Raw genomic sequence first — 23,211 nt, 5'->3', positions numbered from 1 at the left:
TGATGACTCTCATTAATTTTATAATTATAGGGTCTCATTTGACCATTGCCCCTATACAAAGCCCCTTCAAAATTTTACTTAAATGTCCACAATTTTATTCAACAATAAATGGTTTAAGTATATCTGAGGCAAGGTACAATTCAACTTAAATGCTTTATTATGAAAACTAAATCAAATTTTATTTTTGTAACAGGTGTAGGGTATTATATGGTCGGCCTCGCCCGACTATAATTTCTTACTTGTTTTAAAATTGCAATTAAATGTAAAGCTTAATATGCATTTTATTTAATCAAAGTTCTTATAAAATGAAAACTTGTATTGGATCCATAATTTAGACTGAATGTTTCACATTATATACAAATTAATGATAAGAAATAGAAGTATAAATATAATCTAAACTAAAAAGTATTATTTTCAAATTGTTCAAAAATAATGAAACCATCATTAGTTTCTCTAACAAATTTCCTACATTTAGTCTTCACTTAAAAACCCCATTATTGTGACAATTTAATCCTGGAAATAAATAAGTGGCAGTAAGTAGAATGTTTTTTTTTTGCTCAAAAAACCAACTTCAATTAGTAATTATTTAAGTCTTTACAATAAAATCTCTAGCAAATAATGAAACAACATAAGGAAGAGCTATAGCAAAAATGAATAGGGGAGGAATTCGTCCTTCATGTGGAAATATTTACAACAACCACAATAAGTGTCTCAAATTTGACACAAAGTTCTGGCGTAGTCGTTTATTTTGAAAGACTAAAGAATTTAAGCAATAAATAGACAGACATTCCTACAGCAAAGCATCTGCTGCCATAAACTTTTTTTATATAGAGGAGGATAATAAAATAACATAAAATAAGAGGAGAGGGGGTTTGCTATTGTATTCAAATATTTAAGAGCTCTAAAGAATGTTGGTCCAAATGAAACATATTTTTTGTTGCTTTTTTATTAAAAACCATTTTATGACCAAACAAAATTGAATTAAATAAATCTGTGTGTTCGAAAAAGGTAACTAAGATTTTGAATAATGGTTATTTTCTTTGCAAATAATGTGAAAATAAGAAAACCAATATTATGTATAAAAATAATAATCATATTTCATGTTTAAAGATAAAAAATACCATTATTTCCTGATGGCGGAAGTCAAATTCTTTTTTAACATTAAATATCTAATATCCTTAGCATGGTTAAGATAACAAAAATGTTATCTTTGTGTATGTATGTTTATGTGTGTTTGGTTGTTGTTTTTTATGTTATTGCTATAAATTCTTAGTATTATTAAGATTATTTTCCATTTATTTTTTTTTATTTGCTTTGCAGACCTTTTGCCTACCACAACTACGGCTGTTCCCGAGACACGAGAATTCTTGTTAAAAGTCATTGATGTTTTGTTGGACTTTGTTAAAGCCACAAATGATCGCAATGAAAAGGTTTTGGAATTTCATCATCCCGAAGATATGAAACGTCTTTTGGACTTGGATGTACCCGAGCGGGCTGTGAATCTGCAGCAGTTGATTGAAGACTGTGCCACCACTTTGAAATATCAAGTTAAGACGGGTAAGTCAACTATTTTCCAAACCATTCCACTCAGTTGAATGATTGCTTTAATGAAATTTTAAAATTAAATTGAATTCATTAAAAACAATTATCTTGAAAATCAGTATTTCCTTTAAACATCAAACCAACCACCCAAACGCCTTCACTGCTGTTTCCTTTACAAACCTTGTATTTCCGTTTCATGATATCTATTTTTTTGGGTTTTCTTCTGTTGGGGTTTTCATTTTTGATGGCACACTTCTTGTATAAACATGCTTATTATCGACACTCCAAAAAAACAATTGCGGTCACGTGCTTGATACGATTAGAGTTGACAATGGAAGACGAGTGATGGGGCGGAGTGCAGGCGTGTTTTAGCTTGATTTTGTATAGAAGTAAAATCTGGTTTCAAAACTGCCAAATGACTTTTGCAAGGAATATACACATGAGATCATAAAAAACAATATTTACAATATAAAATCATGATTATGGTTGAAGATTATGATAAATGTATTGTTAGTTTTTTTACTTGTGATATCTGGTATTCAGTTTTTTGTGAGAGTTTTCTTTCATAAAGGTGTTTCGGAAAAGAGATGTGTTTCAAATCGAACTAGATAAATACATACTTCAATACTTATCCAAATTTCTAAATATCTTTGCTATTAAGGGTTACGGGCGAATACTTCTTTCGCTAGTTACTATTCTCACTAGAAGTGTAGTAACTAGTGGCTAGTTGTGAGATTTTCACTCAATTCTTCTGATAAATGAAAGTAATTTTACTATTCGGTTACAAATTTTAAGAAATATTAGATGTAATCTTTCCCTGAACATCATCTTTTGTTAACATCCTCTGTTTAAACACCCTGTTTTTGTGTGTAAACAGAAATGTTTGTTTATTTTTTTGTATTAAAATCAAATCTACCCTTTTCTCAACCCATTTGAAATGAATTACGTCTGTGGTTGATAGGTGTAAATAATCTTTTACTTTATATCAATATTCAATGGACCATAAAATGGTTTTACTACTGGGATGTACAACAACTACTTTTGGAGTCGTTGCAATACGTTGCCAAGCAAACAAACACTTTCTATTCACTCACACTGTAAACGAACGGTTAAGGTCAAGGGTCGTACTGTAGGAATGAAAATTATTTCTCGTATTTTAAAGATTTTCGTTTTTCTTGAAAATTTTAGGAATTCGGTCAGACTGTGGCAGTCAAAGAAAAAGAAGTTCGGCGATTTGGTTGTTCTTAACTATTTTCTATTATTCCATAATATTTAATAGATTAGATTAGTGTTGCTAAGTATTTTTTATTCGAACTTTTAGAAGTAATGCTTCGAAATCATATTTCTCTTGCAACTTTCCTATTTTTGATCTATTGAGTTCCATTCTTCGTTAGTTTTTATGTTAAATTTTAACAAATATGGAATCTGGGTGTTAAAATCATTGACTTTAAGTTTTACTTTCGTTTAGCCGATTCGATTTAGATTTTTTAAAAATATTTTTTTAATTCTTAAATCATTACCACCCTAACCCCTTAAATAAATGGTTTATCATTCTTTACTGCTGTTGACAACCCTAATTCGTAAATACTAGCATCGAACACGTCTTTGTCATCAAATGATGTGCATATGTTTTCTGTACCGAAATCATCTTCTTTATCTGCAACAAATGCCATTATGCAAAACCGACCGCTATAATCATATTCAAATTTATGCTAAAATTTTGTTGTTCAACAAACAAATCTCTACAGCAGCAGTCATTCAAAGGCAAAGTAGTAACTGCTTGCTGCTGCCAGTGCCCCACTGAATGTGGTGACAAATTTTTACGAAAATTGTTTATTTTTTAATGCCTGTTTAAACACTGATAACACTTGATTTCAAATTTGATTTTTTTTGTTTATCTTATACAGCAACTGTGGGAAATTTAATTTACATACAATTTTTTCTAAATAAAAAAAGTACATAATCCGTTTATTGAGGTCAAAGAAAAATATCGCTATTACTTACCTTTAAAATATCAATAACTAACGTCACTGACACTGTTTTAGAAAATTGACGTAGTTGTAATACAACAAGTTTAATACAAGATACATTCACATATCGAAAATTCACATACTCAGAAAAAAATAATTGATATCTGGAATGAATTTGGTAATAAATTTTATGAATCGAACATGACTTTTTTTCCCAAACCATTTTCATTCAGAATATTAAAAGTTCATAAAATGTATGAATTTGAACATGACGGAAATTTTTTGAATTTTTCCTTTTTTCTACGATATTCATGAAAAAATGCAAAAAGACCCTTATCTACTAAACTGTTTCCATATTCAGTAGATATTAAGACTTTATTAGCGAATTGTGTATAATTAAAAGCCAGAAATTGAAATGTTGAAAACCCAAATCTAAAACAAGAAAACATCAGCAAACATTGTTAAACACCTATTCTTGATAAAATCCCGCCAATACGCGAACATTTCATCGGTTTTAATCTTAAAATCATAAAGAAATACAAAATTTTCCTAAGAAAATTTCAAACATTTGTTAACAAATAGAAAAATAAAAATAAATTTGAAATATTAGCTTTGTTCCAGAACTTTTCTGGCTAAAGAGAATTAATGAATTTTCTCTTCGTACTTATAAAAAGTACGGGAACAGAAAAAACAAAATTTCTCTTTCAATAAATTTGTATTGAAGTTTATTCATATAAATTTCTATTGAAATTAAAATAAAATTGAAAAACTACAATCACACATACTTATTTATGAAAATAAATAAAAAATATCAAACATTTTTTGTTTTCAATGTATTTTTTTAAACAAATAATTTATTTGACAATTTTTTTTCTATTTGCCAGGAAAAAATGTTCTGGCTAAAACCTGCAAGTTCTGGCAAAGAGAAAATAATTTTAATTGCTCAAATTTGTTCTCTTTTACAATTTCTGGTAAAAACCTGCAAACTTAACAAGTAAAGGAACAAAGCTATTTTAAGTCAAGGCTTCTAGATTATGTTCGAAAAGTTAGAAATTAAAAAATTCATATAATTTAGGAACTTATTCATAAATAACTTAACTTTTAACAATGAAAGCAGTTCATAATATTTATGCTAAAACTTTTTTCTGTGTATGTATGAAGCAAGTGATTTTCGGTTGATGTTATAGCATCAGGAAATAAAAACCCATATCTATAAAAATTTTGACTGGCGATATCACAGTATTTTTATTTGACAATTTAAAAAAAAAATATCGATTATGCCGAATCTTAAATACCCTTCACATACATTTAAGTTTTCTTTATAAAAAAAACTTATAAAGAAATGTATAACTTTAGTTTCCTTAACGACAGTTAAATAGAAGTGAATTCTGTGCATTGGAGTGATTTTATGGTCCGATTGGGAAAAAAATTTCGAAGAATAATTCGTATTTGAACAAAATATATTTCTGTTAAATTATTAATATTAATATTTTCATGTGTTGTTTTCGAAATTTGCTGATTTCATATATAAAATTTCTCGAATAGAATTATTGAAGATTTCGGTCCCGATGAAACTGGAATGGATCTTCAGAAAATTGATTTCAACAAGCATACAGACGGACAAGATGCCGAAGTGCTTTACGTGAACACCTTATTCAAGGTGGTCTTTTCACCCACAGGGTGAGCTTTTGTGACGACTTACCAATGCCTCTTTGTGGCAATTTTTGTACATGGTTCTGCCGCTCCATTTACAAGATCAGTGATTATATAGCTCAAGTACTCGAGATATATAATCACTGACCATTGCTGCCCCGTTGCTTAACTTCAGAGATGCAAAGACATCACTTACGATAACAACCACGCAGATGGGATGACCTCTGTTGAGCCGGCAACAGCACCTAGAGATGTATTCGGTAGATCGAGACACTTTGTATCAGTCTTTTAATCGATATTCTCTTCCCGCGATTAGGGTTATAACCAGATCCACCACGTGCACCCCGAAGGAACCTGTACAATAACCAGGACAGTATAAAGTCTGCCATGCGGACTACCGGTTCCCGTGGTACCAGGTTATGTGCTTCCCTGGTTCGACCCCATGTCAAATCATTCCAAGAAAAGTCCGAGGATACATTTGATCATCACCAGTTTATAGTCCCGGCAGACTACAGGTACTGGTAGCACCTCTTTACCCCGGGATTGCAATACACCAAGATGGCATCTATCATCAAGAAAACATGGCCCGGGGGATACAGACAGACGGACATTTGAAAACAAACTTAACTAAAAAAGGGTGTTTGCGTATTTGATCAGGCAGACATCGCTAAACCGACTTCGATACCTATTAGGAGTTATAAATCGCATATGTACCTTTTAAGGTCCCAATATTTTATTTTTGATGTAATAAACTCAAAGACAAACTTATATATACCCTTCTCACGAAAGTGAATGGTATAACAAGGTAAAATAGAGGGTAAACTCAATCAATCAATGAGTCGCTCACGTGGGTCCACCTAGTTGCAGTCCCGTTGTGTTACCCTAGTGGTCAGGAGTGCATTTAATTATTACTCTCTTCTTCCAGATTTAAACCAGCCGGTTTGATTCGCAAAGTTTAAGATATTCTTTAGGCATATATATCCCAGATAGCACATCCAGGCAAGATAAAGCAGCAAGGCCGAAACAATGTTCTCTGCTTTCATTGAATGATGGGCAATAGCAGAGAAGGCGAGGTATTGTTTCCTCTTCCTTTTCATTATTACAATTCCTACAGTAGTCATTATATTCGAGACCCATTCTTCTGGTGTGATTACTAATAATACAGTGTCCCGTTATGACTGATACCAGCATTCCTGGCAAGTTCGTCAGCTATACAGTTTCCCTGACAATTACTATATCCAGGGACCCATATTAGCGTTATCCTAGAATGTCTCGCTATCTCATTCAGAGATACCCGGCATTCTTCGGTTAACCTAGATGTCGTAAAGACACCCGCTAGTTTTGTGATCGCTGCTTATATACATACGTATATATACATATATCATCCGATATTTAAAAATACCTCAGCCAGTTGGCGACTCACTTAATAGCAGATATCTCTGCCTGTAGAATACTACAATAATTAGGTAGCCTGAAAGAGGATTTGATTCCAAATCTTTCATGTAAAAGCCACTTTAAGAACACATCGATATCTATTTATAAATTTTGCATAACTTTTGGTTCCCTCAAATATTTCTTCTACTGTCCCAGATATTCTTATATTCAAAATTATAACAGTAGGTATTAGTTATTCTTTAAAAGGTTTGTTTTTAAGATGAGCGATTATTTGCGCTTGTCTATCACAAATGCGATATTAAATGTTCAAAATAACAGTGAGAAGTAGAAGCAACAAAAAATGAAATTAAACGGAAGGAAGTATTCAGGAAAAACAAAATGCTAGACAAAAACGACAAGTGTCTTTTATCATGTGAATGTCTAATATTAAGCTGACAACAGATGTGCCTGGCAGTCGTATAACCGGCCTAAACATTGGAAGAGGGTTAATGGAACTCTGAATAGGATGCAAGAAAGCTTAAATAATTCGTTGCATTGAAACAATCAAGTTCAGACAGGCGAACAGGAGGAATGTTGTTATTGTTTTTAGGTTTATTGTTTTATTATTATTTTTTTTTTTTAATAATTGAATGTGGAGCAAAATAAAAATTAAAGAATTTCACCAAAAAAACAAGGCCATACTGAGAACAAAAAATACAAAAGCAGACAATAAATCATACACATGTTATATCCGCTATAAATAAATGTTTAAGGAATCAATATTGGATTTTTCTAGTTAAAGGTCACTATTATTCTCTTTTATTTAATGTTGACCTTTGTTTTGCTAAACTTTTGTTACCTTTAAACAACATTCTTGAGTTGTCGTGCAACAATTGCTCAATTAGTTTGTTTTTGGGGTTGGTGGGGGCTAATTGGAAATTACTTTGCACAAATCACATGACTATTAAATAAATACGTTTATAAACAAGCCAAACAGTTTCTGCACTCCAGGGAGTACTTTTCAACACCACATGTAATGAAAAGTGTATGAATCTAAACACTCAACCCCTTTCTTTACAAAAGAGACAAAAAGAGAAATCCTTGCTGTCAGTTTATATTTGAAGTGCCATAAGTTGTGTTATTATAAAACCCAAATGCTTTAAGCCATAAGCGACCGACGGAATGACTGCTCTTCATAATAAAAAATAATTTTCATCTTGCTATTATTTCCTTTTATCAACTAGCAATACTTGTGCTTTTATGTGAGAAATATGAAAATTAGTGTTGTTATACATTGGCAGTGAGTAATCGGTTACATAGTGCAGATTATATAATGAACGAATATAGTTTGTGTCTTAGTTATAAAAAGAGTGGACTAACCATATTAAAAGTTCGATGACTCTACCATTACTTGAGCAATAGCAAAACTAAACAATCAACAGCAAGACGGATTTTACTGATTTTAAATGTGAAACTTCTCGACAGCATGTCTGACAAAATTATAGAACATTTGGATCCCGAAGATATCTGGGGTGTTCAGAAAATTGATTTCAATAGGCAGTCAGACGGACGGACATGTCTTAATCGACTCCGCTATCTATAAGGATCCAGAATATATACACTCGGAAAATTGTATTGTGGAAATTACAAACGGAATGACAAACTTATATGACAAACTTATACTTATACCCTTCTCACAAAGGTGAAGGGTATAACAATAGAGTAAGGCCTAAGATGAACTATATCGTAAAAAAGTTAAGGAATGTAAAAGCCCTTTGTATACACTTTGTGTTTATCGAGCCTGATGTCACAAATGATCGGCTTCTTTTGCTGCAACTGCAAATGGCTTGACCTACAAGAAACTTCTAGGGGGGTGAAACTTCCTCGTCAAATAAGCTACATAAAAATCTTAACCCGGAAGTTACCCAATAAATAAATTTTATCATCCATCACTTAACGAGTGTATTTTTTATAAAACTTTAGTCAATTTTTTTCGCTCCTTTTTTTGGCCGAACTTTCTGACTTTACACGGCTTCAATCCAGCATTAGCTTTGTCACAACTTTACGAAGTGTTCGGTTCTCCTCGAAAGAGTTGTTCGACTTCTTTTACCTGAAGAATATGTGTAAGCACTTTTTTCTTCCCGATCCAATGTCCCTATACAGCTTTTGAAAGATTTAGCTTTCCATTTTGACCGCATTTACAGTAGATGATTTTTGAAAGATAATGCCTGACATATTTTTAATAACCAAAAAACAACAATTTGTTCGGCTAAGTTTGGCTAGACTAATGTATATAAGTTTTTTCTGAAGCAATCTTAACTTAAATCGCAAGTAACATGAAATACTTCCCCGGAAGTTTATTCCATATACGGACAGTAAGGAATATACTCCCGGCAAAAGAACGGTAATATCGATATATATTAAAACACACCCTATATCTTGACGTTACTCTAACGAATCAATAGAGTTGGATATCTGTCGCCGATGAGTTCCTTTGCCCGCACCTGTACACGAACGAACTGATTTTTTAGTTAAAAATAATATTTAGAAATATGATAAAAAATAATATAAAGTTTGAACCAATTATTCGATTATTATAATTATTATTCGGTTAACTTAATAATTTTTATTACAAGCGAATGTACAAGAACAACAATTATTTAAGGTAGAAAGAATTTATTTTCATTTGTCTCCTTATAAATACACATAAAGGATTTTACATTGACTTACGACACAAACATTTCAATTTGCACACGAGGCAGACGAACAGACCGACTTTTGGCAGCAGCTTTTTCTTCTTCCTGACACAGATGGGCAAAAGTAAAATTGTTCTCCCTTCGCAGAAGGTACAAAATGTATAAGAGACCTTTTTGTTGAACACATTGTTTTGCTGCCATTCATTCGCATCAAAGGATCAGTGAGCAACGATACAGAAAATAACAACGGATTTTGATTAAAACTCCCCCCTTAAAGTTTGTTCTTACCCATTTATTTTCATCTTTTGTTGGCTATATAGAGTCATCAACATTATATGACTGAATGAATGTCAATGTTTGGTATCATTAAAGTACTACTGCAAACTGAAGAGTTTGGTAAGATGTGGGTGAGGGTAGTTTGGTTTGGCAGAGGAATTTGAGATGGCAGATTATGTTGCCAATTTTTTCTCTCTATATACATATTGTAGGATTATAGAGGATTAAGGATCATAAATGTTGTTTTTATATACCCAAAGATAAAGTAACTGATTTTAATGGATTTTAAATGTTCGAAATATTACAAGAAGTTTTTGTTTCTTATTTGCTTTTAATCTTTGATTTAAAGTTGGTTTATTATATGAAAAATTAATTATTTTTAATTTTTACAGGTCATCCCCATTTCTTTAATCAATTATCATGTGGTTTGGACATTATCTCCATGGCGGGTGAATGGTTAACTGCCACTGCCAATACCAACATGTTCACCTATGAAATTGCACCAGTTTTCATTTTAATGGAAAATGTTGTTTTATCGAAAATGCGTGAAATTATTGGCTGGCATGGCGGTGATTCCATATTGGCTCCCGGCGGTTCTATATCCAATCTATACGCTTTCTTAGCTGCTCGCCACAAAATGTTCCCCAATTATAAGGAACATGGTGCTGCCGGTTTACCCGGCCAATTGGTCATGTTTACTTCAGATCAATGTCATTATTCGATTAAATCGTGTGCTGCTGTTTGTGGTTTGGGCACAGATAATTGTGTGTCAGTGCCTTCAGATGAACATGGTCGTATGATTACATCCGAATTGGAACGTCTTATAATGCAACGAAAATCAAAGGGTCATGTGCCATTCTTCGTGAATGCCACTGCTGGTACTACAGTATTGGGAGCTTTTGATAATTTAAATGAAATTGCTGATATTTGCCAGAAATACAATTGTTGGATGCATGTTGATGTAAGTAGATCTTAATAATATTATCCTATAATTTGATATACTTAGTAAAAGTGTTTTATTCGCAAAGATTTTCCTTAATCTTGCAAAAATGTCTAATCTTTTTTAATTTATATAAAAGTTTTAAGATCAATTTTGATGAAAAATTTTATAATTTTGTCTTTGTAGGCTGCTTGGGGCGGCGGTTTATTATTATCACGAAAATATCGTCATCCTAGATTTACTGGAGTTGAGCGGTAAGTCTTTATTATATTTTTTAACAATTTATCATAATATAAAATGTGAATTACATATTAGTATATAACCACCAACCTTCACATGCTTGAAAGTCAACCATATGTCAGGCATGTCCTTAACAATTTACAGTTTCATAAATCATGCCGACTATGCCTGCAAGTAATTGCCTTTCAAAGCCGCATTTATGTTGTAATAGAAATAAAACAATAGATTTTTTTATTGCTAACAATAAACAAACTTTTGGTAAATTAAAATAAAAAATATGTACATTCTTTGTGAATTCTTAGATTAATTTAAAAACGAAACAAATTAAAAGAAATTCCACAAATCACTTAAATTAAAAGCACACTTTAAACTAAATTATAATAAATTTGTCATTAATCAAATATTCTTAAGCAGACATGCTTTCATTTTTCTAAAAGAGGCACTTGTCAGTCTCTCAATAATTGATTAATTTTCTTAAGCTGATTTCAATGTGTGAAAATTTCACAAGAAGGAGAAAAAACATCGATACAGCCACTTTATTTTAGTGTAACCGCATGAATAATTATCGGAACTTTAAAAGAATTCATTCTTGAAACGTTTGACAAAAATCAGTTAAATGAAAGCGAGAGGGACAATTCGATATGATTTGTTCCCGCTATAATTGAAATGAACTATCAGCCACAGTTTAACCCCGTAATATATATCTTCTTTTGCACTATCGTTTCCTAAAAAGTATATTGTTTTGGTGAAATCTCCATCCTGGTGTTATTGTAATGTCCCGTGGAAAAGAGGTGCTACCAATACCTCTAGTCTACAGGGACTTTAAACTGGTGATGATCAAATGTATCCTCGGCCTTTCCTTGGAAGGATTTGACATGGGATCGAACAAGAGCACCATATAATCTGGCACTACGGGTGGCCAGTTGCCCGCAGGTCAGTTGAGATTCCTTCGGGATCCAATTAATGGCTGTGGTTAAAACCCAAATTCGCGGGGAGAGAATGTTGGTTTAAAGACTTATATATATCCTATGCTATATATGTCTGGATTCTCTCTCCGGTGCTGTTGCCATCTCAACAGGATGCATATTGTTTCATGCTACGCGACTTATGGTTGAGGCCCTCCACTCAACTCTTCGGGGCAATTATTGCGTTCGAATTGACTTTGGAAATTCCTACATCCTTTGTCACATCATCTGACATAGATATGGATCCTGATTTATTAGCTGGGTATTTCGGACTCAACAGAGCCATCTTAGTAGTGTGGTTGCATGGACTTTAGAAGGTTAAGGAATACATTGAAATGGGTCATTAGTTGATGGGGATAGCATTTTAAATAATGTAATCTTTCATGACATCTAAAGAGTGGTCAACTTCTGGCGTAAGATACTGGATGTTTGATTTCACCGGATGTTGGTGTTGTCTCCCCTTCTATTGACTTTAGCCCAGTGATTGCATTTTCCTTGTCTCTTGGTTTGCATTGGGTTTGATCTCATTCTGCCAGTCATTCCGCAACGGTGCTACTATGGCAAGAGATTAGATAGCTCGAGTACTTCAGAGTACTTCAGATATAGATCGTTCTGAAGTCTACTCAGTGGGTGAAATAAGGCCGTCAAGGCAGGTGTTCACGTGAAGCACTTGTACATTCTTGTTTTCTCTTACATTAACGGATTTTAAGAGAACTTAAAGAAACTAGAAAATCCATGACAATTCTTACCAAAGCCAAAAGAACTTATTCAGAGATAATTATGAATTATTACTCCGACCAATTATAGCATTTTGTCCAGATTTACGAAATCAAGAATCGATCTACCTATACATTTATTACATATTACTACCCAACAATGAATAAATTCTTTTTCAACACTGACTCTTACTAATACACGCCTAATACTTTTCACTCTACATAACATTAACTGAAGAATTTAAATGTTGCTTCCACTCTATACAAAATTCCATCAAGGATTAGTGGTTACTTTCAATAGTCCCCAATAGAAAAGCAAAAAACAAAAAAAAGAAACAATGTTTAACATTATAGAGACTGAAAGCTTTTTTTGTTTCCTTCCTTTAATCTCTCACCATTCACAGATGATGGATGTGTTAATCAAATCAATTCAAATTTTATATAGCTCTTGTGTAAACCATTTAAGGATTAAAATTGAAACTTTCGGCCACAATATGTCAACACAATAGAGGCAAAACTAAAAGAGCAGCTAAAGACCACCACTAGGAGTGAGAATTTTAAGTGCAATTTCTATTTTAAAATTCAAACATTTGTTGTTATTGCATTTTAATCCTGTCGACGAATTTCTAAGGAGAATATTTAAATTATTTCATGTGCATTTAATTCTTAAAGTAAATTTTTTAAATTAAAAGTCTGTTAAGGGAAAAAGGTACACACACAATGTTTTGCCACCCAGAACACCCTTATTTAACTACTTCTAGTACTTTTTATATCAATTGTGCGGGTCTTCATGCCTGCCTGTATATGTTTAATTTTCTCTTGCTCCGTTTAGTTTGTTTTTTTTTTGTTTTGAAAATCCATTTTCTTTATTTATTTGTCTTTTAACATTTTTTAAATGCACTTTGTTTGTTACAACAACATAACTTTGCAAACAACTGCTTAATCCTTGTAATCCTGCCAGCAGCTTTTCAAACACCTGATGAACTCTCTAAACATGAATGTCGTTTAAGTTCTCCTCCCGCTGTGTGTGTATGTTTGTCATTTAACAAAATGACAAATTGCAAAAATTCCCAGGATTGTAATTTTTATAGACATACGAACATAATCATTTTATGGAACGAGTATATACTTATGTATATAGTATAAACTTGTCAGTTTAAAAAGAAGGCAAATATGTTGAATGTAGTTTATGTCAAAAAGCATATTTAAGGGTGAGAGAATACAAACTCTTGGATCTTAAAAGATATCTAGAGAAAGTTAAGGAGAAAGACTATGTCATTAGAAAGGAACGGGTCACGAATCTTTTTCGGGCTATATCACGTTATATTCCGACTGAAAGTAATACATTGTTCTAAAAATTAGAACAAAAGAATCGTTGTATATATACTCCCAGCAGTTCGGTCGGACAGTCCCGAACTACCTATTTAACGTGTCCTACGAGGGAGTTAATCGTCACCCCATAGATTACGAAGAAATAGACAAAAGCTTAAGTTTGTTTTTTAAGCGATAGGGTGGACGCTTACAAAGGGGACACTTAGGTGACGATTATCTTCACCCTCGTTTACAAAGAGAAAATTCGTGACGAAAGACGAAATAGAGCCAACCAGGTGGTTACACGTTGATGGAAATCACTGTCTTTTGCGGATGCGTTGACTCTTTGTCCTGCTGGGCTGATACTAAATTCTTCATCGCTGAGTATTCCACTGGTCTATTGACTACGATGAACTACTATTTATTAAAAAATTTATAATTCAGAGAAACAAGTGCCGAAAATGTCGTGGGTTTACCGCGGTATTTTACGACATCAAATAGTACTGAAAAAAGTACGCTTTGCATTAATTAATGGCAAGAAAATCGATCAAAACTTTCTTTGAAATTCCAGGTTTGAATTTGTAACGGTCTAGACCGGGCATGGAATATTTAGTACTTTAGTACTTTTTCAGTACTATTTGACATTTTCGCTAATTTTTCTAAATTATACATTTTTGATAAATAGTAGTTCATCGTAGTAAATAAACCAGTCTATATTCCAGTATATAGTCTAGGGGAAAATTAATTTAGTACTTTAAAACCTAAAAAGTACTATTTTCATTATAGGTTGGTATTATTTTAAAATTTAAATTTTCCATGTCTGTCATAGACGCTCATATAATTCAAAGGGTTGTTATTTATCTATATATTTTTGCAAGATTTTTCTTTTAATTTAAATTGAAGCAAAACAATTCCCGAAAATTTCCTCATAATTTCCCGAGATTTCAGGATTATAATTGCCAGGCAGTTTACGTCCCAGGAAATATAATTACATTGTGGTAAGATGTTGTGAAAAGCGATCAGGAAACTAACTATGTCCAGCTTTTCAAATTTAGGAAATAACTACTGGTTCTCCTGCGGATACGCTATGTACATATATCATATTCTTAAAACTGATTACATTTCAAAAATTGTATCACTAAAGCTATTTGAAATGAGATTTCGAACTAAAATTTACTATTAATAGATATTTTACAAACTTACGATATACTCAGTAGAGGTAATAAAAAAATCACAGTTACTTTATCTATTAATCCCCCAATGCCTTTTTGCTGGTGTAATATTTCACCTTTTCAAAAATAAACCATAAGTAGCTCCCACAGGGATGTTTAGCACTTGCACAAGGACAACGACAACCCTCTTGATTGTCAATTGTCTTGAACAACCGCACATAGAAAACCAACTCTGCTCTCTGTTTAAATTCAATTAGGACGTGTAGAACATAAAGTACGAATGTAGGAATGGGGTGGTTGTCGGAGATGAGAGTGTGTGTGCCTGGATTAGTGTTAATTGTTTGTAATTTGTATTTGAACAACATTTAATATAAATGACATCTACACACAGTTACCAATACAAATACAATTTGTGTTTATATTGTTTGCATTAATTTTTACGTTTATTCATATTATTGTTTGTAATTAAATTTGTTAATAATTTGTGGTTTATTCTTGTATAATTTTAGAGCTGATTCGGTTACCTGGAATCCACACAAATTGATGGGAGCTTTATTGCAATGTTCAACTATACATTTCAAAGAGGATGTAAGTAAACAATAAAATTAATTTACAAAAGTTTGTAAAATTTTGCAAATTTTGTTAAGCAAAACATGTTTTGTTTGTTCAATAGATTCCAATGATTGAATATTGATTACGGGTTTGATATTCAAAGTTTAATTTTATTTACAAATAATACAAACTTTTCCCCCCAGTTTAATTTTTCACTTAGAAAAAAATTCAAAATATGCAGCTCTTGGCAAACTCATCTTTTACATCCCATCATTCCAACTAAAACTTGTATAATATAAAAAAAAGGGCAGCTGTCATACAGCAGCTTCTGCTGCCATGCAAATGTTCGAGTCACCCTTGCCAAGGGGAGGAGGAGGTGGAGGGTTGATTTTAGTAGAAAAAGGCAATAACTTTTTAAACATTGTTACAGAAATTCATTCGTACAATATGTTTCCGTCATTGGTCACAGTTGCGACTGATGGTATTTTGTGTAACAAAATTACTTTTTTTAAAGGTTTTGTTTTCGTAGGAATTTTTTAATTAAAATTTCTTACTTGACTTATTGCCCATTTAAAACAGGAAGGCAAAATCAAATCTGCACCCCTGAAATGTACCAATATATAAGTATTTGATATTCTCTTAAATATGGTAAAAATGTTTATTGTATTATGGAAGAGTTGGAGTGATGGCGCTTTAAATATTATTTCAATTTCGGTTAAACTATTTTCATTTAATCTGTAATTGTAATTTTAAGAAAATTGACTACAATATTTTTAACTTAAAATCTAGCTATTGAGTCGAAATAGTTATATCTTATCCGAATATAGACTAGACTATAGGGTAGACTATAGACTAGACTACAGACTAGACTACAGACTAGACTACAGACTAGACTACAGACTAGGCTATAGACTAGACTACAGACTAGACTATAGACTAGACTATAGACTAGACTATAGACTAGACTATAGACTAGACTATAGACTAGACTATAGACTAGACTATAGACTAGACTATAGACTAGACTACAGACTAGACTATAGACTAGACTATAGACTAGACTATAGACTAGACTATAGACTAGACTATAGACTAGACTATAGACTAGACTATAGACTAGACTATAGACTAGACTATAGACTAGACTATAGACTAGACTATAGACTAGACTATAGACTAGACTATAGACTAGACTATAGACTAGACTATAGACTAGACTATAGACTAGACTATAGACTAGACTATAGACTAGACTAGACTATAGACTAGACTATAGACTAGACTATAGACTAGACTATAGACTAGACTATAGACTAGACTATAGACTAGACTATAGACTAGACTATAGACTAGACTATAGACTAGACTATAGACTAGACTATAGACTAGACTATAGACTAGACTATAGACTAGACTATAGACTAGACTAGACTATACTAGACTATAGACTAGACTAGACTATAGACTATAGACTAGACTAGACTAGACTAGACTATAGACTAGACTAGACTAGACTATAGACTAGACTAGACTAGACTAGACTAGACTAGACTAGACTATAGACTATAGACTAGACTAGACTAGACTAGACTAGACTAGACTAGACTAGACTAGACTATAGACTAGACTAGACTATAGACTAGACTAGACTAGACTATAGACTAGACTAGACTATAGACTAGACTAGACTAGACTAGACTAGACTAGACTAGACTATAGACTATAGACTATAGACTAGACTAGAACTAGACTAGATACTAGACTTAGACTAGACTATGAACTAGACTATAGACTAGACTAATAGACTAGACTAGACTAGACGATAGACTAGACTAGATAGACATAGACTAGACTAGACTAGACATAGACTAGACTATAGACTAGACTACTAGACTAGACTATAGACTAGACTAATAGACTAGACTATAGACTAGACTATAGACTAGAACTAGGACTAGACTAGACTATAGGACTAGACTATAGACTAGACTAGGGAATAGACTAGACTAGACTATAGACTAGTAAGACTAGGACTATAGACTAGACATAGACTAGACTATAGACTAGACTATAGACTAGACTATAGACTAGACTATAGACTAGACATAACTAGACTAGACTAGACTATAGACTAGACTATAGAGCTAGACTATAGACTAGACTATAGACTAGACTATAGACTAGACTATAGACTAGACTATAGACTAGACTATAGACTAGACTATAGACTAGACTATAGACTAGACTATAGACTAGACTATAGACTAGACTATAGACTAGACTATAGACTAGACTATAGACTAGACTATAGACTAGACTATAGACTAGACTATAGACTAGACTATAGACTAGACTATAGACTAGACTATAGACTATAGACTAGACTATAGACTAGACTATAGACTAGACTATAAGACTAGACTATAGACTAGACTATAGACTAGACCTATAGACTAGACTATAGACTAGACTATAGACTAGACTATAGACTAGACTATAGACTAGACTATAGACTAGACTATAGGACTAGACTATAGACTAGACTATAGACTAGACTATAGACTAGACTATAGACCTAGACTATAGACTAGACTATAGACTAGACTATAGACTAGACTATAGACTAGACTATAGACTAGACTATAGACTAGACTATAGACTAGACTATAGACTAGACTATAGACTAGACTATAGACTAGACTATAGACTAGACTATAGACTAGACTATAGACTAGACTATAGACTAGACTATAGACTAGACTATAGACTAGACTAGACTAGACTATAGACTAGACTATAGACTAGACTATAGACTAGACTATAGACTAGACTATAGACTAGACTATAGACTAGACTATAGACTAGACTATAGACTAGACTATAGACTAGACTATAGACTAGACTATAGACTAGACTATAGACTAGACTATAGACTACACATTGATAAGATACCAATAGGGGTTTCTCATTAATAAGCTTAGGCGAAGTCTGGTTGATCATTCGTTCTTTTATTTTATATATCAGTTCAGATAATTGCGATAACCATCACCTAATGTGGAAACAATAAATTCTTAATATTTTTATTTTAATGAAGTTTACGCTGTTGAACTTCGAATACGTTATAGTCTCACCTTCTTTTAATTTAAGAAGATAATTGGCTACAGATCAACATTTTGGCTGAATATTATTCAATTTTATTTAAACTCCCTTCAATTTATTTTACTTTTAGGGTCTTTTAATCAGCTGTAATCAAATGTCTGCTGAATATCTCTTTATGACTGATAAACAATACGATATTAGCTACGATACTGGCGACAAAGTCATACAGTGTGGACGACACAATGATATTTTCAAATTGTGGTTACAGTGGCGTTCAAAGGGTACCGAAGGTTTTGAACGACAACAAGATCGTTTAATGGAATTGACCGAATATCAAGTGAAACGTATACGAGCACAATCAGATCGTTTCCATTTAATACTTGAACCTGAGTGTGTAAATGTTTCATTTTGGTATGTGCCCAAGAGATTGCGTGGTGTGCCACATGATGCCAAAAAAGAACAGGAATTGGGCAAGGTAAGAGAGGAATTTATTTACTTAAACTTAGTCATAAAATTAATGAAATACTTTAACCTATTGTTTTATTATTTTGTCCAGATTTGTCCCATTATCAAGGGACGCATGATGCAAAAGGGCAGCCTTATGGTAGGCTATCAACCCGACGATCGACGACCCAATTTCTTCCGTTCAATTATTTCTTCAGCTGCTGTAACAGAAGCTGATGTTGATTTTATGTTAGATGAAATACATCGATTGGGTGATGATTTGTAAATTGTCAACAGCAACAACTTAAATCATGGTAATTAATATATTTAATTGAATTGAAAATGTAACAATTATTAGAATTCATTAAGTGCAGATGATAATAAATATTTTAATTTTAAGCCGAAAAAATAAGTTTCAATCAAAACCAAAGAAAAAAATATAAAAAACCCAATTAAAAAAATGTTAAGTTGAATAATAAAACATTACAAATTTAGAAATTACTATACTACAACAACAAAACAACCAAGATATATCTTTAAGGTAAAAGCATATCACTTCATAATCATGCAAAACACACAACAAAATTGCTAGTCAATGTTTATATAAGTATAATTCCTATAAAAATGTTATTAATGTTTAAAGTTTATTTAAGAAAACTTCTTGTTAATTGTTTATTTAAGACTAATTTTAAAGTTTCATGTTAGGTTTTTACTTATGTATTTTGTTAAGTTTTATTTTGGAGAAATTCGACTAGAGGGTCAATTACTTTTTGTGAGGAAATTGTAGATCATACAACTATTATTAAACAAACCAACATTATTATATACATATATACAAAACATATCTTGTTGTTTACAACTGTAATGAAATAATTAAAGAAAAATTTTGTTAAATATTGAAAAATCCCATAAGGCTTGCCAGAAAAACACGGTGCTACTGTAGAACACTTGCTAAGTGATTTGGTAGTTAATTAAAATTGAAAGCTACATTAGTAAGTTTTTAAATTTTCATTATTTCTCTCAAATTTTAGAATGTTAATCCAAAAATAGTGCAAATTTCTACATTCTAGATCAAATGATTCTTTTTTTATCAAAAAGAAAAGCAATCAATTTTACTTAATCATTAGGTTCTAAGCTTTTAACTGGTTTTAGTTATCTTGCTGAGTCATAACTTATTTAGTGGCACCGTGTATTAGTTTAAAGAAGATTCAACTTGCAAAAAAATTTATAACTTTTATCCTTTTTTTTTCTTTGTCTCTAAAAATGTTGTATTAGTTTTAGTTCTATAATTTTTATTTAAAAAAAAGTTCTAAATTTTGTAATATTTGCTATTCCACTCCCACTAATTATATATAATTTCATTAATGAACTTGCTAAACCGCCGATCGTTACTATATTTATATAATTTCTAAGTATTTTTTATAAAATCATATTTTATAAAATATTTTTAAGTTATTTGAGTTTGAGTGTATATAGAAATCATTTAAAGTTCTATTGCCGATTTTCAAAACGATTATGTACCTTTGCAAAGAGACCTGTGCTTGTTGATCAGCTAATATTCCTATAAGTTTAAAATATTATTTTTAAAAAAATTTATTTATTTTTGTTGCTTTAATTTACAAAAGAAAATAATCTGCCAAGATACCCGATATCAAGAAAACAGTGACACAAACGAATTTTTAAGAAAGAATTTCTAAACTTAGAAAAAGCTAGAAAAACTTTATAATTTGAAAACCTTTTTCTTTCATAAAAATTCTTTGAACATAAAATTTTTCGGCTTCGGGAAAATGGCAGTATAAATATATGAATTAAAATGTACTCTTTATACATTTTCAAAAATTGCTATATAAAAAAGAAGCAAATGAATAAACACTTACAAGTGTCAATTATCAGAATAGAATAACAGATTATAATAACAAATTATAAAACTTACTACATACATATATAAATTACATATAACGCTGCCAATTAAGAATTCTCTATTTCATTGTTTAAGCTGAAACTAAAAGTGGCATTAAAAAGCGTTTTAATTATGTTGAGTTTATTTAAAAAAAAGAGAACAAACAAATAACTATTGTTGGCTATATAAATTAAGTTCAAATTTAAATTTTAAGTGTTAAGCTATAAAAAATATATTTAAACAAATATAAATAAATAAATAATAATCATCGAATTATTAAAATAGACAAATTATGCAAGAGAGTAAAGAAATAAGAATGTTAATTATTTAAACAGTTAATATGACTGATGATGGCAGTCTATACCTTAAGAAATCTCAATTAAAATAACAATAAACAAAGGCAGTATTAGAAAAACATAACAAAAAGTTTTGGTTATTTTTTCAAAATTTCTTGCAAATAAAACATAATATTTTAATTTGAAATAATAGTGAAATTTATAAAATATTTTATTATTTTCTTAACAATTATTTATTTTATGGCTTATTTTTCTTAATAAGCTTTTTAATTCTTTATTTTCCATCTACTGCACACATTATACATTATCATTAAAAAAAAAACAAATCATATAATACTATCGTTAAATATATGTTGTTATTTGAAAATTAAATGAATTATTCTTTATTAATCTGTATGTACAAGTGTTTTACTGTAAAATGAAAAAGACAAAAAAAAAAAAAAAAACAAAACAAAAAAAAATCGATTTATTGCATTTGAAAATTCTTAAGTTCTTAAATTAAAAAAAAAATACATAAAAAAAAAAGAAATTATAATTATAATCTGTATGTATTTAAGCATATTATCTATAAAAACTGAAATTGTAATCTATATATAACAATAATAAAGGCAAATGATATAAATAAAAAGTATTTAACAAAATTATTAATAACTTTTACTAACAAATAGTGTAAACATTTGCAAACTTTTGTTTAAATTGTGGTTTCTACTAAAATAAAGTAGTTTTAGTAATGTTCATTTTCAACATAAAACTATCACAATTCTTAAAAACTTTCACCGTTTTAAAAAAACTAATTTTTTGCTAAGAGTGCCCACTGTGACGTTGGTTGGTTGGTTAACGTGGTAGTTCACTGTACGCGAACTATCAAGTAGAGTCGGAGAGACTCCGTTTTGACCGGACCACACCACTCGTCAGATGTAGTATTTATACTATTAGATCCGGATATAAGCGGTTTCTCTTTACGGCCAAAGGAGATTGAAGACCGTTTCCTCCTTTTCCCTGTCTTTGCAACTGCGACAGTGATCGTTGAAAGGGACCGCAAGCCGACTTGCATGTCTGCCTATCACCTAGTGTCCTATTAATACTGCAATCACCCTCGATATGTCCCGCCTATTTCGGTTTATAAGGTATCTTGAGCGTTTCTCATTGACAGAGGGCCACAATAACTTGGGCCCTTTACATGTATTCCACTTATTTTCAGCCTTTTGAAGAAAGAATCTGAGGATACTGCTCTTGATAAAACCTAACGGAGTTGTTACTGAAACGGCGTTCGAAATATCAGGAGCAGATCCCGTTCTGGCAAACTTACCTGTCTGTTCATTACCATTACCCATTACCCTATGCACAGGGACCCAAACAAGGGTAATGTCAGATAGGCGACCAACCCTTGATAGATCCTTCTTGCATTGTCTTACTAATAGGGAAGAGGTAGTATAAGAGTTTAGTGAGAGAAGTGCCGCTTGACTATCGACAAAGATTCCTATGTTGCCGCGAATATTGAGGTCATATATTACATCGCAAATATTTCAGCCTGAAAGACACTACAGTTGTTAGGAAGACGGTGGCTTCTTCACAGAAGACACCAGAATCAACACCGCTGTTCATTGTAGAACCATCTGTAAAGATTCTGGTGGTACATACGTTCGGTAGGTTACCTCCACACCATTCGCTCCTAGAAGGAACTATGACTCTGAAAACTCTATCAAAGTCCGTGTGTTGGGTAATATAGTCAGATGATTGGTTCAAGATTGGAGGTAATAGGCTTAAAATCTTAGCGTGTCCATATGTTCTTGATCTCCTACTTCTCCACTGTGACGTTATTTATCATATGTTATAAAAGCTTTGTATATATTTAAATAATAACATATATGATCAAGTTTGTATAGGTCTTGGGAGGCTATATTTTGAGGGAAGACTTTCACAACTTTTACATATATGGATGTAATAACTGTGGACAAGTTTTTTTCTATTTTATATACAATTTTAACACAAATATACAATTAACATTTTAATAAATTTCGACCCTCCATACGCCTTTTCTTTAACTAAAAGAGATAACACATGT

The 23,211-nt window shown here is 31.6% G+C and overlaps 1 protein-coding gene across 6 annotated transcripts in view; it reads left to right on the top strand.

The window, feature by feature from the left end:
• The window catches only part of LOC119600748 (glutamate decarboxylase), a 34,582-nt gene extending 12,830 nt beyond the window's left edge, over nucleotides 1–21,752 (top strand). For all 6 annotated transcript variants that reach the window (XM_037951232.1, XM_037951230.1, XM_037951229.1 and 3 more), the window contains 6 exons: nucleotides 1,321–1,557; nucleotides 9,904–10,472; nucleotides 10,638–10,705; nucleotides 15,365–15,443; nucleotides 18,637–18,981; nucleotides 19,063–21,752. In XM_037951232.1, coding sequence (XP_037807160.1) covers nucleotides 1,321–1,557; nucleotides 9,904–10,472; nucleotides 10,638–10,705; nucleotides 15,365–15,443; nucleotides 18,637–18,981; nucleotides 19,063–19,236 — 1,472 coding nt within the window. In that variant the 3' untranslated portion in view covers nucleotides 19,237–21,752. The remainder of the gene's footprint in view (nucleotides 1–1,320; nucleotides 1,558–9,903; nucleotides 10,473–10,637; nucleotides 10,706–15,364; nucleotides 15,444–18,636; nucleotides 18,982–19,062) is intronic.
• Nucleotides 21,753–23,211: the final 1,459 nt, after the last annotated feature.

The sequence above is a fragment of the Lucilia sericata genome, unplaced genomic scaffold (assembly GCF_015586225.1).
Source record: "Lucilia sericata isolate MDLA Ls3-8-SP2 unplaced genomic scaffold, ASM1558622v1 Contig000120F_arrow, whole genome shotgun sequence".
NCBI lineage: Eukaryota > Metazoa > Arthropoda > Insecta > Diptera > Calliphoridae > Lucilia > Lucilia sericata.
Note: the sequence above shows the minus strand (reverse complement) of the source record. Positions and strands in the feature narration are given on the sequence as shown.